Genomic DNA, 16175 nt, shown 5'->3' on the forward strand with positions numbered 1-16175 from the left:
GCTTTTTCATACCTCAAACTTCTGGGCCTCGAGCCGCAGCTTGTCTATATTTTGGATGACTTCTGTTAATTTGTGGTCCAAACTGGCTGGGTCTCCCATCTGAGGGTTCTTCAGGTACACGTCCTTCATCTTGGTGATGGCCTCTCTGGAAAAAGGGAGCAGACGGAGGGGGAGGCTGATGCCACCAGCCAGTCACATTCTCCGATCACCCTGGAAACCACGTGACTGGGAGACGGGTTGGGAGTGTGGGTGGGAAGGGAATATCGGGGTCAGCCCCCCTGAAACTTCTCCTTAGGAACCCTGCTCCCCGGGTCCATGTCATCCAGAGACCGATATTAAAACTCCAGCTGCCTTCTCGGGATGGGCCCTCCCCCTGCCTGCAGCCAGTAAGACGTATAAGTCAATCCAGACAAAATCCAAGCATTTCCACGCGCGAACGCTCCTACAAACCGAAGCTGTCGCTGGCCTCCTGGGTCTGCGGGCTGCAAGATGTTCAAGTCACGAAGAAGCCCGGCTAATCGCTTTGGAAATGTTATTACACACTATTTCAACTACCAAGAAATGGAACCCAGCCCGGCCGGCATGGCTCAGTGGCTGAGCGTCGCCCCATGAACCAGGAGGTCACGGTTTGATTCCCGGTCAGGGCACATGCCCAGGTTGTGGGCTTGATCACCAGTGTGGGGCCTTCAGGAGGCAGCTGATCAATGATTCTCTCTCATCATTGATGTTTCTATCTCTTTCTCCCTCTCCCTTCTTCTCTGAAATCAATAAAAATTTTTTTTTTTTTAAAAAGGAATGGAACCCACAGTTGGTATCCATGGCAGGTGGGCCACAGGGCCTCGAAGCCGCATTCTGTGGACCCCACACCTTCCTGAGACCGTGTTTGGGAGCCACACGCCACAGCCTGCACAAGGGGCCTAGACGCGCACGCATGCTCAGCTCGGGCTCTGTCCAGCACCAAAGAGCTCGGGGAACTTGAACTCTGGCTTAGGGGGCTCTCAGTGGGGCTTGAGTGGTTAGCAGTTTAGAGCAATGAGAAATCGAAGCCAATGATACAACACAAGACTGAGCCATGGGAAACAGTTTAACTGAAAACACAAATAGCAGGAAGAGAATGTCCACGGCCCTCACCACCCCCCTGCCCACTTCCTCGCACCTCAGCTCGTATCCTGCCGGCCACATGGGCTTCTGGGAACCGCCTGCTCCCCCTGAGGCCACCTCCCATTGGAGCCCTCAGCCCACTGCACCGCCAGCCCAACTGGCTCTCCTTCCTTTTTCTTCACAGCATGCACCGCCCCCAACATCACATAATTATGCTTATTTGCTTACTGTCTGTTTCTTCCGACTAGAAAATATGGAGCCGCTACAGTGGGGGCCTGGAGCAGCGCCTCCCCAGAGCAAGGACATACTGACGCCCCTAGGGCTGGGTGTGTCTAAGACACACTGTATTTGTTTTCTAGACACTATCAAGCTCTCTACAAAGATAAGAGGCTAATTGTGACTGACTGAAGTAGGAAGACAAGGACATTTTGGACCCAAAGCTAGGATGTGGGGGCAGGAAGAGGGTGGGGGCAGGCCACTTTTCTCATCCTCATTTGTATAAAAAAGCTCACCTACACACTCAAGATAAAAGAGATAATCCTATGTAGTTTGTTCCCCAAACTCAGAATAAAACCTGCAGATAAAAACATCCCCCCGGGGTTTGTAACAGCAGCCCAGCAGGCCAGCTCGGACGCAACACGTGCCTGAAGCAAGCACTTCTACTAAAATCCAAACTGAACTCGGATTTCTGAAGGACCATATCGATCCACTCTACCTTTGATCCATCTCCTTCTGAATTTCTTTATTTAATTCGTCCACCTTCTGTTGGAGCTTCTTCCTTCTCTGTTCGGGCGGGAGGTTGCTGAAGTCCTCCGGCGCTGCACCCTGCAGACCGAACAGAAATAGGCCAGGGAAGGCCGGTGGGCCTCCTCGCACATAGACAGGGAGGTGGCCAGCAGGGCTGGTCCCCAGACACCAGGGCGTGCGGATGTTTGTGAAATAAACCCAGCCTTTTCCCACGACACCAGCCGAGGCAGAATCCGTGCATGCAGACCAGTCCCCAAAGCCGCTGCGAGCTCCGCTGAGGCCGCGGCCACTCCCAAAGGCAAGAGCGATGCTGCAGGAGGGGAGGGCGGAGGAAACACTCAACTCGGGGAGGATCCAGACAAATCTGAGACGAACCTTCCCTCTGTCTCAGTGTCGGTGGCCACACTGAAGTTTAAGGCCATTTCAAGTTCAGGTTTCTTCATAGAAAACAGTGCCTGTTTCTTCATAGAAAACAGTACACTGCTCCCCGAGTCTGAGTATTGCTTCCCGTCTCTCCCCCAGACCCCAGGCCGAGGCCAAAAGTTCCCATCCCCGAAAAGTGACATGGACAGCGAGTTCCTCAGAGAATGTGGGTGAAAAGGGTTTTGTTTATTTTAAAAATAAAACCTCCCCTCCCCCCATGCACTCTTGGCCCTCTGCCCCTGGAGGTCTGGACGTGCCTTTGGGCCATCGTTAGGGTAACCTCGGGACATGCCTCAGAATCAGCGCCTGCAGGGTGTGGAACCGGCCTCGGCTGCTCTCCTCTGTCTGAACATAGTTTTGTATCTCGATTCCCTTTCGAAAACAACCGCTATCATCCCTCCGTGCATGCGATTTAAGGGGAAAACACCAGCAGCGAGCGTGTAGACTTACATACGCTTCGCTTGTTAGAAGCTCAGTGATGGTTATCAAGTCCTTTCACTTCAATGAGGCAATTTTCATAAAGAAAGAGAAGTTTATTCGATGACCAGGGCTAAGCCAAGGGCTTGAGACAAGAGATGTTCCTTTGGAACCGATCACACAAAGGCAAGGCCGGCTTGGGGAGTGGGTGGGAAAGAAGGGACCTGGATAATGTCACTCCCGAGTTGAGCTGGGTCTGCCGAGCGGCTTACACGGGGGGCTTGCGACCCAGGTTCCCAGGCCGCTTGTGCTAAACGGCCAGGCTGTGGGCTGGAAGTGTGACTCAGCAAATAGTTCAGCACCAGGACCACACAAAGGCTAGTGTTCTCAAAGCCGCGTGTGTGTGTGTGTGTGTGTGTGTGCGCGCGCGCGCGTGCGTGTGTGTGTGTGTGTGTGTGTGACAAAGAGAGAGAGAGAGAGAGAGAGAGAGAGAGAGAGAGAGAGGAATAGTAAGATGTAAGACCACAATGGAAGTGATGCTTCCCTAATGCCAAACCAAGGACTCGATTCACCTCTAAAACTAAAATGAAGCAAACTAACCTCCAGTATGAAACAACCGGCTGTTTTTCCTCCCCGTACACCATCCCGCTCTAACACCTGAAACCCTGCTTTTCAATGTGCGCGATTCCATCGCTTCCGAGAGCTCAGCGGCTTGTTCTCCGGCCGAGTTTACGAGAAGCAAATCAGCACGTGACCTAGAAGTGAGGTTCGCGCTGTTTGCTCTGTCTTGTTCCTCAACAAAACGCAGTGTGGGATCCACTGCATCAGAAGGCAGGAGCTCCAGCAGGTGGTCGACGCGAGGTCGCTGATGGCATGAGCCTTCCTCTGTGCGGAGGCTGAAGAACTGCCTACGGTGCTGCGAATGGCCCGCGTCCGCACCGTCCCGCACAGGAGCCGTATATACGTGGCTGCTGAGCTGGTGGAGAGTGGTCCGTGCAACTGTGGAACTGAATTTTAAACTTTTATTTCATTCTAATTAGCTAAGATTTAAATAGCCCCGGGTGTGAGTGGCCACCATGTTGGGGACACAGGTCTAGATGAACAGGTGCAAGACTTGCATGGATGGGAAAACAGCTCAGAGACTAGTGTAAGCAAAACACACTGTGCTTGTGACTTGCAATAACGAATTCGTGAATTCTTCCCAGCGGATCAGGCGTCAGTCTAACTGACCCGTGAGGCCCCCTCAATAGATCGCCTACGTTTCCGTGTTGTTACTTAAAACGAACCTCGGTCACTATGGCTCCCACAAGCCTCGTGCTGCTGTGGAGGCTCAGGCCGAAGCTTCTAGATCCGGAGACACAGGGTTCCGGGGAAACCTTAGCAGCCCTTCTGCCCAATGAGGCTTCCGAAGCTCGAATTCCTTTACACAATACCCTGACCTAGGATTCCTGTTGCCACGAAGGCGTGTATATTTACAGCTTTGAGTCAGAATAGAGGTTCTGCAATCTCGGGAGCACCGGGTACAGAGGACCAGGGCACTGGTCTTGGAAGGAGGGGCCACACACACATGTGCATGTTAAATGGCTGTGGCTCCAGGAGACCCTGGTTTATGGCTCCTGGGACCGAACGCGTGCCCCGAGCACTCCTCCCAAGCAGACGAGAGCAAGCTGCTTCCTGAGGCTGGAGGTTTGGACCCCCAGCCATGTTGGGTGACTTCGCTTTTTTATTCGCTTTAAAGTGATGGTCTAGGCCAGTGGTCGGCAAACTGCGGCTCGCGAGCCACATGCGGCTCTTTGGCTTCTTGGGTGTGGCCACAAAGTTTCAATCACACTGTACGTGCGCACCCGCACGTGGTATTTTGTGGAAGAGCCACACTCAAGGGGCTGCAGTTTGCCGACCACTGGTCTAGGCAACAACTCAATACCAGGTGGGTAGAATGATTTCTATCTCAAACCAGAAAGACTGCCTGACAGCATGGCCTTCTGCTGGGAACACCACAGCAAAAGGGCACGTGAGGGCAAGGAGGCCCGGCGTCCGAGAGGCCCTGGTTAACCGGTGCCGCCTCTCCCGGATGCCTGCCACTGAGGAACGCGGTTCCCATGAGCATCCGGATCTTCCCTTCTTGTCCTTAATCAGGACTTGTCTCGAGATTTTTATCTCAGCCCAAGAAATGTTCAACTTAATAAAATATTCATTTTCTTTAGGGCTGTGTCATCAGTTGCCAGATACTGAGTCAGGTTGAAAAAATTCTGTATATATGCAGATGCATACACACTTACACATGCGTGTATGTACGAATCACTGTGAAATAGCATCCGCATTAGCAACTGCAGAGCACAAAGTGCCCATCTGGCTCCTGGCGGAGCTGTCACCGTGATCACTGGCCATAGGTCAGGGTACTGTTTGAGAAGGTAGCTTACACACACCTGAAGTGGAGCTGTGGGTTATGTTGGTTAAGATTCTCTTTTAGTACATGGAGTGATTAGTTTTGTTCACGAGGGCTGTACAAGTAAGGAGAAACAACACGGAACACTGAGTCCATCAGCTGGGAGACAGAGGCTCTGCACGGTCCACACATCACCTGGTGGTTCCTCCAATCAGCTAAGCACAGGCACCAACGCATTGAAGAAGCGCCTTGGGGAGGTCATGGTTCTCCGTCCGGGGGCCGCTCAGACCGGGTGTGAGCCTGGCATCGTTCCTGCGTTTGTCATGGGCTCTGTGGCTCTCAGGGAGGAGCATCTTACAACGATTACATTTACTTTTATTCTAAATGAGCCGATACATAGACTCCCCGCGACTCAATGTGTATGTTCATATTTAAATAAAGAACATTTGTCATCGTTTTAAGGCTCCGATAGTAAAAAACAAACACCATAGCCGAAATCAGGAGTTAAGCGTTAATTTTCTTAGCAACTTGGAAAGATGAAGATCTGTTAGGAGATCTATTAGATTCTCAGCCTTCGTGCTATGAAAGTCTAAGTCTGACAAAGACAGAGCCACGACAGCACACACAGGAGAAGCACAGGCCAGAGTGAACGGCGAAGGCAGGAGGCACGGGGCGGGCACCCAGAGGACACACAGGGGAAACCTGGTTAGACCAGGGCATGCAGGGGACAATCGTGCTTACCAGCTTGAGAGAAAGCTTCATGGACAAGTTCAAGGGGGTGACGGGGAAAGAGAGAGAGAGAGAGAGAACACATCAGAAGGAGAGGAACGTGGTCAGCTCCACCGCGTTAACATCGCAAATCCACCTGCCGCTCCGTGGAAATGGCTTGGAGCGGATCTGTGCAAAGTTCACAAGAGAGGCCATCCCACCGAACCTCCCCTTAGCTGCCGTGTCGCCAACGCAGAGCACAGGTAGGAAGGCAGGGTTTCTGTTTGTAGTGCTGTGGGGCCCCATCAGCCCGGAGAGAAACGAAAATAAGTCTGTAGTCGCTGGCATGTAACGATCATAAAAGACAGCCTTTTGTTCACCAAACTTGCTGCAGACTAGAAGTCTGAGAAGCAATCACTTCCACAGCAGGCGGGTTATATTTCCACGTGAAGGAAATCTAATGAATAGGAACACTGGCGTTTCTTATAGGCACGTGAGCAAACTCTCAGACTGCTGAGCAGCAAACCAAGGACTGGAAGCTGCTCTGAGAAACTGCCTCAGGAGCCAGAAAGCCTGGGCACCAGGCGGAGGAGGAGGCCCAGCGCCCACCCGGGCAGGGTGGTCACAGGCTTTCCATCCGCTGAGCCCTGCCCACAGGGGGTGCGTAGCACTTGGGGAATTAGCAGGAGCAGCTGCTCTAGAACCTGAGCTTTGGGAACTAGACAGCCACTGGTCTCAACAGCCAAGGCCACTCCTGGCCGGGGCCTCGGGGGCCATCATCTGGAGCCTGCAGCTGCCATCCTGCCGGGCCTGACGGTGAGCAAAGGTGTAGTGATTACTGGGCCCCAAACAGACAAAAAGGTCTCCCAAAATTCGGAGAAGAAACACTTGGTTCTGCATTAACAGGTGAGACCTGCTCTGTGGCCATAGAAGCCAACCTGACAGTTTGGTGCCTCTGAGCTGCTGCCAATCCTAGGGGTTCAGGCAATGGGGAGGGGACCCAAAACTATCTCGGAGGCAAAGTTTCACAGAAAGTGCCCTTTCCTTTCCATTAGGAGGCGGGAGGGTGTTCAAATTCCTCAACCAGATTTAGAAAGTCTTATTCTGAAGACGAACTCAAAGTCTACACTTCTTTGTAAACAGGCTGAACTTTCAGAGAGATCGTCTGTAGGAGGAAAAAGCAGACTTTCAAGGAAAGAGGTTGCAAGACAGAGCTTGGGGGGAGGTGCAGACAGCCGTGGCTGTTCTGTGGGCAGCGATGGTGGCTCCCTGAACCGCTCCTGTGAACTTGGCACAGACCTGCTCATCACAGTTTGAGTTCTTTACAGACAACGCTCATGGTGCACAGCGGGAAACTCTGCAAATACCTTCCCCCCAGAGCACACGGCCATAGACGGATGTTTCTTGCACATTCCCGTTCAACACCGCTGCCTCGAAGAGCCTGGGATTGGAACTCGGCAACTATCTGCTTTCTATTCAGCTACTTCTGTTTTTCAAAGTTACATAGTCTTTCTTAAGCATTCTAAAATACAGGATTCTGCCCTGGCCGGTGTGGCTCAATGGACAGAGCGTTGGCCCTGGTACAGAAGGGTCCCAGGTTCGATTCTGGTCAAGGGCATGTACCTCGGATGCATGTTCCCCAACTCTGGGCTGCGAGCAGGAGGCAACCAATAGATGTGTCTCTCTCACATTGATGTTTCTCTCCCTCTTCCTTCCACTCTCTCTAAAAATTAATGGGGAAAATATCCTCTGGTGAGGATTAACAAAAATAAGTAAGTTAAATAAAATATAGGATCCTAACATCAAAACGAATAGCCTAAGAATATTGCCACTTCATAATAGTAAGTCGTTAGGATTGAGAATAAATGCCAGTAAAAATAGGAAGTACCAAATCCTGGGACACATTCCACTTTCCCGCCATCACAGTACTTGCTACTGCTTGAAATGATTAGGAACCGGTTCTTGGTCTTACGTTGTAAGCCAGCCAGTTAGATGTTTTGCAATTAGAAACCGAATCATCTGCTACAGGGACGTTTTAAAGGCTGCGTACGGTGCGTTGCGAGGCCCTGGAGTACTGAAAAGCTGTCAGTGTCAGGTGACAGTTATGGAGCCTGGGAGCCATGAGGTCAAGAGCACATGAGAACAGAGAGCTAGCGCATCCATGTTACCGGCAGTCACAGGTACTAACCTCAAGTACAAGAAAGGGGACCACGGAAATAAACATCTGAGCAAGGTGTGCGAGGGCCACCGAAAGTCAGTCCACTCCTCTGTGACCTTGCGCATGCTTCACGGACTTAGGGGGCTCTCCAAGCTTTATGGGGTGACTCCCTTTATGGGGATCATCTGTTACGGGTGTGGAAGTGGGTGACCGGGCCACACAACTGTCATCTGGAGGAGCGTCACCCTCCTGTGACCAGGCTCCGCAGCTGCATTTTATGGGGGAAATCCTGCCGTAACATCTTCTCAGACTGCAGTCACCCTCCATGGAAAGGGGAAAAACCAAGCTCCGCTTACTGACATTTTTAGGAAGTTTCATTGTTATTGGGAAGCTTGGTTCCTTTTTCCATACAAGTTTCCCGGATGAAGTAGCCTGGGGTTGAATTTATACAATTAGACTTTTTTCTCCCCGGCTGTCCGGGTCTCTCAATTGAGAATTTCATTTCTCGGTGGAAGCCTACCAGAGCGCACTGGGTCCCCGGTCTTGGTGGTGGCAATGGGGTTAGTGCCTGTGCCGTGACTGCGGGGCCTGGCCGTCACATACACTTACAACATAGTCCCTAGCTTCAAAAGCATACGTGGGTCTCCCTATCGTCCTCTTCTTGAGTTCTTTGTGGAAACAGAAAGACTGAGTCTGCCAATAATCAGCAAGAGAACAGGATACAATGAATAAAATGGAAGTAACCATAGGATTGTAACATCTGACAAACAATGGGTAAGGATTTTCAAAATCATTTGAGCAAACTTTGGTGGCATTTCCCCATATAATTAACTCTAAAACATGGGACAAAAAGGACCGCACTTTAGATTTAGAAGTCCTTTGCTCAGACCGGAAAAAGAAATTCTAATTTAAGACAATGAAATTACACTTTGTAGATGGCAAATTGAGAACATCCTACCTAGGGTAGAGATGAAATAATGGTTAGTAACGCTCAAGTGGCATGCCAATCTTTAAAGATGTTCAATGAACCAACATTTTCTTACAACTGTCACTGATTTACAACAAAAAAGATTTTATCCTGTGTAATTATTTAGAAACAAAATTGGCTAAGAATTGTTTGCACAAGATTTATACATCCTGGTACAGCAACTATTTCCATCTGGATCTGACAGCTGCAAACACGATACATTAAAAGACACATTGAAGTCACAGATTTGTTATCTTCCTAGGATACTTTTCCTATCTGAGTAGTCTTCATGCTCAAAATAGAATAAACAAAATTGTGGCAAGGACTGTATCATTCTAGTCATGTGCCTTCTGTTCTGAAATTGCTTTAAAATCAAATTTATTCCCCCAAACTTCAGATTTGTTTTTTGTTATGAATTTCCTAATCCCGCTTCTATAATCTATTTCCTTTATCTTTTTTCCTTCTCCTTTTGCTTTCTTTTTTTGCACTGCTACTTCAGATTTGAAGGGACATCAAATCTGACCCGACTAACACAGAGTAACAAAAATATGTGTGTGCATGTGTGTGTAAAAGAAAACACTCACCATTTAGGAAAATTTTGAACAGAGGTTTGCTGAACATAGAATTGAGGGGTAAAAAAATAAAATTCATTGTGCTAGTTATGGTTAAAAAAAAAAAAAAGAGAGCGAGGAGGGGTCCTTTAAATGATCAAAATAACCAGTTCCCTATTTCACTGTTTTTTTGTGTGTGTGCTTAAGTGTTATATTTTTTTCTTGCCATCTTTTTCTTACACTTACTGATCACTGACATTCTTGGGTCTTTTCCTGAACACTGAGAGGACCCTGTGGTCTTTGTCCCTTATTTTAAGTTATCTATGACACAGTTACCCTCCTTTTCACACAGAAGGAGGGACAGTAGGATTTATGTTTGTGCAGGAACATCCCACGGCCGCTGGGCCGCAGCTGGGTGTGCGGAGGCACCCACGGTTACTCCTGATAACCATGCTTATTTATTCCTTATAAAGGGAGGCGGGGCAGCTCGGACGGACAATTTAGATGTATTCAGATGCCGCCAATACTTCATTCCAACCTTTTCTAACTGCTCTCTCCTCTGGGTTACTGTGACTTAAGCACATGCAGCCGTAATGAGACCGCCCACCTGAGTCTAAACCACCCCCGCAATGAGTCACCAGTGTTATAACAGATTCTCTCTCAGTGCGGATGTCACAGAACCCCAGCCTGTGAACAGGCCCCCTGGCTCTAACTCCTGGCTGTCCATCTTTCTAACTTTACCTTTTTATGCCTCAGTTTTCTTATTTTTCATAAAATAACCCAAGTAAAGTAAATGAGCGTGGAGAACAGAGTCTGGCATGTAATAAGTACTCAATAAACGCCGGTGAATCTTACTTCACCATTTAAAGATAAATATCGCATCAGGCCTTCTCCAGTCAGACATTCTATGGGAATTTTTATCAACATCTCCTCCGTTCACCAGAAGAGCTGAAAAACCACTGGGATCCATATCTCATTGGACCCGGAGGGAGGGCTCAGAGAGAGGTGTCCTTGTTACCCTCACGTCGTTTCAGTAATTAATTATTAAGGAAATATATCCCGACTACACAGTGACTTCTAATTCCTCATCTCACAGGGCGCTAACTTTAGAAACTGAATCTTGAGTTTCCCTTTTTTGGTAAAATCAGGGTAAAATATTAATGACCTGAGTGTTTTAAAAGGGAAGTGGAGAAAAGTCCTTCTGGAATGCACTGAAGGCAGAAAGAACTCTGGGCGGGATGGCTCCTTCCAGCCACCCTGCTTCCTTCCTCCTCTCTTCCTCCTCTTCCTAACTGCCTGTCTCAGGTCACAGGTCCTGACTGCTTTCCGTGGTGGGAAAACACAATGAGTTCATTCACAAACAAAACGAGTTACGCAGAGCAAACCATGCAACCAGAGCCCACGCGAGAGACAGGGTTCGGGCAGGACTTACCCCTCGCTTTAGGCTCCTGAAGCAGTGGATTTTGGGTTTGGAGGTCATGAACTCGTTGAAGCGATGGGAGAGGGGTTCCTTTTGCTGCTTGGGAGACTGGGGGCCGTTGGGAACAGCAGAGGGTGAGGCAGAGGCAGGGGGAGGAGGGGGAGGCTGATGGGGGGATGTTAAAAGGGACATAAGCTACGTGTAAGAGATGGAGCAGTGACAGTAAACATCAGAGACAAGAAGATAAAGACACAAAACAAAAATAAGCATCAAATAATAATTGAGATCCAAAGCAAGTAAAACACAAACAATTAAATATTTAGGCCATGGTCCAAAAGAAAACATGGGAATATGTCAGAATGAAGGACAGGATGAAAGTGGGGTTTTTAGTAAGTAATGCAGAGAAGAACAGCAAGAAATCTTTGACAAGCAGCCCATGCGGACTTTCACATGCAAATTATAGTTCTAACCAGTTACTCTAGACCAGTGTAAGCCAGAAGGGTAAACATTTGGAACCACCTAAACTTACACAGTATGATGGGAGAAAACGGAAGACCTTAAATGCTAGGGCTGGGAAAACAGCAAGATAGTTTTTTTTTAAAATTAAAGAGTAAATATTCTAAGGGGAAAGCAGTCATGTTGCCTCGATCATATTTTATCCCCAGGTTAATGCCGTCATGCACCTACGTGTTACACTATAAAAGAAAACGGAAAATGTTCATGGATCCGAGTGTTAGCACGAGTTCAAAACCAAGTTACTAGCCCACGGAAACCGTTGCAGGTAGAGATGCCGATAAGTGGTTACAGGAGTCTGCACCCTCCCCTTCTCCAGCCCACGTGACCAGCCGTCTAAGGAGCGAGAGGCGTGATGGGAAATGGTGAGGTCAGGCATCTGTTAGTGTGGGTGACAATGCATCTGAAATTGGACAAATGGCCATGGCAAAGGTACCACCACCAGAAAGAAGACTGTTTTAAAAGAAAATAGCACACTGGCCTTATTTTTTTTTTGGTATTCTAAAGCTACAGGTTTAGGATCCTAGTATTTTTTTTTAAGACTAAAAGATAAAATCAAAATCTGCACACTTTATCAAACTCATTCACACCAGGTACCAACCGCCAGTACCTTGTTTTTCTTGATGAACGGCCATAACTTTCCTTTGGGTTTGCCCCCAAATTTAAGCTCTGCTTTGCCTTCTCCTCTGGAATTGGAAAGGCTGTTTTCCGACACGGTGCGCTTCATCGGCTGCGTGTAATCCTCAAATTCGATATCTCCGGGAGGCTCAAACCCTGACTTGTAGGCCTCTATGACCAGCTGTGAGTCCTGAAATTATACCCATCACACACAAACACATTCAAATACATGTAAATGCTTTTTACACAATGAATTATGTTTACTGCATAGATGTTATTCTCAGGAAGCTACATTAATTGATAAGAAACATTTTTTCTAGTAATAACTTTATCATTAGAAAGAATAATTTGTAACACTATAAGTTGAGTTGAGGTTTGAAGATACTTTCAATAACCAGTTTTCTGCATTTGGAAAAACAAATATTAATTAAGAACTTGGCAAGCCTGGCCAGTGTGGCTCAGTGATTGAGCGTTGACCTATGAACCAGGAGGTCACAATTGGATTCCCGGTCAGGGCACATGCCCGGGTTGCAGGCTCGATCCCCAGTGTGGGGCATGCAAGAGGCAGCCGATCGATGATTCTCTCTCACCGTTGATGTTTCTATCTCTCTCTCCTTCTCCTTCTCTCTGAAATCAATAAAAATAAAAGAACTTGGCTAAACACAGAGAAATTGGGCTATTATAAGCAATTCCCTGAAAAAAATACAGTTACACAAAAATCTATTTCCTATCAGAAATTCTTAAAGCAATTTAGCATAAAAGTCAGAGCAAAGAGTAGATGACCTCTCTAATTTCTCAGTTCATTGTGATGCTAATTTATTACATAATTTTACTTCATGTATATATTGCTCAGTCTCTCCTCTGCTAGAAAGTAAAGTTCTCCTCCTTTTGCTCTACCGAATCCCTAGTACCTAGCTGGCACCAAATGTGCTGGACGAATCAATGCACCGGATGCCTACTCCTCGGCGTGCACTCTGCTAGGCACATCGGGTCAACATGTCCTCAGGGGGCTCAGAAAGTTACAAGCACAGTGCCCTAGATAAAGGAGTCCATGCACAGATAAAGTATTACAAAAACACGAGTGATTGGTAATAACATTCTAGCTCGATGGTCATCTAATTAAAAAACCCACAAAAACTAGAGAAGATCATTTGAAAAGATTTCAACTGATTAGCCATAGTTATTGTAGTTAAAAGGGAAACCACCATTCTGACATAACCTTGTGAGATTGTAAATGTCTTTTTCAAGGAAAAAGACATTTCCGAGCTTCTAATGTAAGAAATTAAAGTCGGGCTTGTTTCAGGGAAGTCAAGATTGGAGACTTAACTTCTAAACCCACCATTACTATTTCCCTTGAAAGGCCCTCTCCGCACAGTGACGCGCTGGTGACTGTGGACACTGTACACAGGGTGGTTAATCGCTGAGACTGGCGTGATTTCCGTCCATGAGCCAGGCACATAAAACCACCCAAAGCCTTTGAACGAACTGCAGATGCAGAGACGCATGGAAGTAAAGGGTCAGTGGTGATGGGAAAATGGCAGGGGCGCTCAAAACATGGAAACCCAGACAGCGCGGAAGAAGCTACTGTTGACACCGAGAGCAACGGCCTGTCACGAGAAGGTTGAATGAGGTCACCTCCCAAACTTACAGTTTTCTCATCAATGCACTCGGCCGCCTTCACTATTCCATCCAAGCACTTCCCAATGATTGGAATCACCTGCCGGTCGACCTCCGCATAGGTCTTCATGGATTCTCCGAGTCTCACTATCCTCCGCTCCTCCATCTCTTGTATTTTCTGTAACATCAGATTTTGTGTAAAATTCATCTGCCCACGGCTGTCATTTAACGATGCTGTTTTTCAGCAGCACTGCTACCATGAGTCAACTGTCCAGTAAGCAAACAGACCCATAAAAAGCAACTGTAAGGTTATTGCTCCCTGTACACGCATTTTATGAATTGGTGGGCTGCCCAAATGTATACTTCACACAATTCCACTCCTATTTCAGCAAGAATCCCAAACTCAGGTACTTTTAGTATTAACACCATTTGGTATTAGATTTCACACATTTCCTTCATCTTGGATGCACTGCTTTACCCTTTACCAAAAGCACAGTATTTGGTTAACTGTCTCAACCCAAGCCGGGCTGGGGTGTAACTAGCGCAGCTTCCTTCTACGAGGTGGGGGGCTCTTGTTCGCGTGCGTGCAGATGCTATGAAGCAAAGAGCTATTGTTTTTTCTACAACTGCACTTGAGGTTGTAAAAGATTCCCAAAGTGAGAGAACATGTGTGTATCTTTTTTGTTTTGTTTTGTTTTAAGGCTTAAATATCTTTTCTCATACCATTTTTGAAAACATAAAGGAGTCAAAAGAAAAACAATTCGAAGAACTGTCACCTGTTCAAATCTTACACCTATGAATGCTAATTGATTCCTAAAGTTAAGTTGGCTTTTTTTTGGGGGGGGGGGCGGTGGCGTGGTAACTAGAACGGTCCTTTTAGCAAATGGGGGGGGGGAGGCGGTGGCGTGGTAACTAGAACGGTCCTTTTAGCAAAGGAAGCGTTAATTTAAGAACCACAGTTCTGCCCTAACCGGTTTGGCTCAATGGGTAGAGCGTTGGCCTGCAGACTCAAAGGTCCCAGGTTTGATTCCGGTTAAGGGCATGTACCTTGGTTGCAGGCACATACCCATTAGGGAGTGTGCAGGAGGCAGCTGATGGATGTTTCTCTCTCATCGATGTTTCTAACTCTCTATCCCTCTCCCTTCCTCTCTGTAAGAAATCAATAAAATATATTTAAAAAGGAAAGAAAAAAAGAACCACAGTTCTAGACTCTGGGGCAAACCAAGGAAGCTACCAAGGCTAGTGATGAATCTTGAGATGAACAGTTTACTTCGTTTTACTGCGAGTCTATGTCGGAATGCTCCACAAAATGACTTGGGTTAGAGGAAATTGAGAATTACATAAATAACGTAGAATATAACCAGCAACCACAATCCCAAAGCCACACATTTCCTAGAAAGACAAACTGACCTGGAATATGTTGGGAATGTGAGTGTGGTAATACTCGCGCTGCTCATGGTTGAATTTCTGAAGAATCGATGAGTAATCAGCTTTGCTGTCCTCTGCCATTTGGTGACGTACTTGAGCTTGTTGTCGTGCCTGGGGGCAAAAAAATGAGAATATCCCCATGTTTACAGAGATCAAATGAAAGCCTAGAATTGCGAACCGGAGGGGCTGGGCTCAAATTTACCTCAAATGTGTTGTATTTAGCAGGTGCTATATTTTTAAAGATTATAGTTTACAGTCCACATTATTTTGTATCTGTTCCAGGTGTACACAGCAGAGTGGTTAGACAATCATATACTTTACAAAGTGTTTCCCCTGACATTTCCTACCTACTTGGCACTGCACACAGGTAATAAGTATTATTAACTATATTCCAAATGCTGTACTTTACATCCCCATGAGTTCTGTAACTACCAATTTGCATCTTTATTTTTTATTGATTGATTGATCTTAGAGAGAGAAAAGAAGGGGGTGGGGGAGAAAGAGAGAGCGAGAGAGAGAAACATCACCTTGTCATTCCACTTATCTATGCATTCATCAGCTGATTCTTATATGTGCCCTGTCTAGGGACTGAACCAGAAACCTTGGCATAGTGGGACTATGCGCTAACTAATTGAGCTACCCGGCCATGCTACTGCAAATGGTAAGATTTCATTCTTTTTATGGCTGAGTAATAATTCCTTTGCATATATGTACCACATCTTCTTTATCCATCCTCTACTGATGGGCACTTGGGTTGCTTCCATATCTTGGCTATTAAAAACATCGCAGGTGTTATTTTTTAAAAATGGTTTAGAATTAGAATTTCCTTTAGGTAAGGAGATGTGTTCTGATTTGTCACAAACCTCAGCATTCTGTTGTCTAACTTGGCGTTCCTGTCTAGGGAGACACCAGAGTCAGCGTTCTTTCTCACCTGCACCTGCAACTTGCACTTGGCCACATTCACAGATTTGTGTCGCCTGGATGGGCCTGGTGAGAACTTCTGTGTATATAAATATATATAGGACATTGTGTACATATATGTTTTCTTCTTAAGGAGGAGGACATGAGGGAATCCATACATTTTTAAATTCAATTCTCAGTGGGGTTCATGAACAAAAAAG

General features: G+C 47.0%; 1 protein-coding gene across 10 annotated transcripts in view; it reads right to left on the bottom strand.

The window, feature by feature from the left end:
* Positions 1-16175, bottom strand: part of FNBP1 (formin binding protein 1) — a 79239-nt gene that overhangs the window by 9842 nt on the left and 53222 nt on the right. For 3 of the 10 annotated variants that reach the window (XM_014537942.1, XM_014537940.1, XM_014537941.1), the window contains exons 7-14: positions 15037-15165; positions 13658-13804; positions 12002-12199; positions 10891-11073; positions 8550-8633; positions 5816-5830; positions 1817-1926; positions 13-145 (exon numbers count right to left, since the gene is read on the bottom strand). In XM_014537942.1, coding sequence (XP_014393428.1) covers positions 13-145; positions 1817-1926; positions 5816-5830; positions 8550-8633; positions 10891-11073; positions 12002-12199; positions 13658-13804; positions 15037-15165 — 999 coding nt within the window. The remainder of the gene's footprint in view (positions 1-12; positions 146-1816; positions 1927-5815; positions 5831-8549; positions 8634-10890; positions 11074-12001; positions 12200-13657; positions 13805-15036; positions 15166-16175) is intronic. The other 7 variants (XM_014537946.1, XM_014537945.1, XM_014537949.1 and 4 more) reach the window with 5 other exon arrangements.

Source organism: Myotis brandtii, unplaced genomic scaffold, assembly GCF_000412655.1.
Source record: "Myotis brandtii unplaced genomic scaffold, ASM41265v1 scaffold1857, whole genome shotgun sequence".
Lineage (NCBI taxonomy): Eukaryota > Metazoa > Chordata > Mammalia > Chiroptera > Vespertilionidae > Myotis > Myotis brandtii.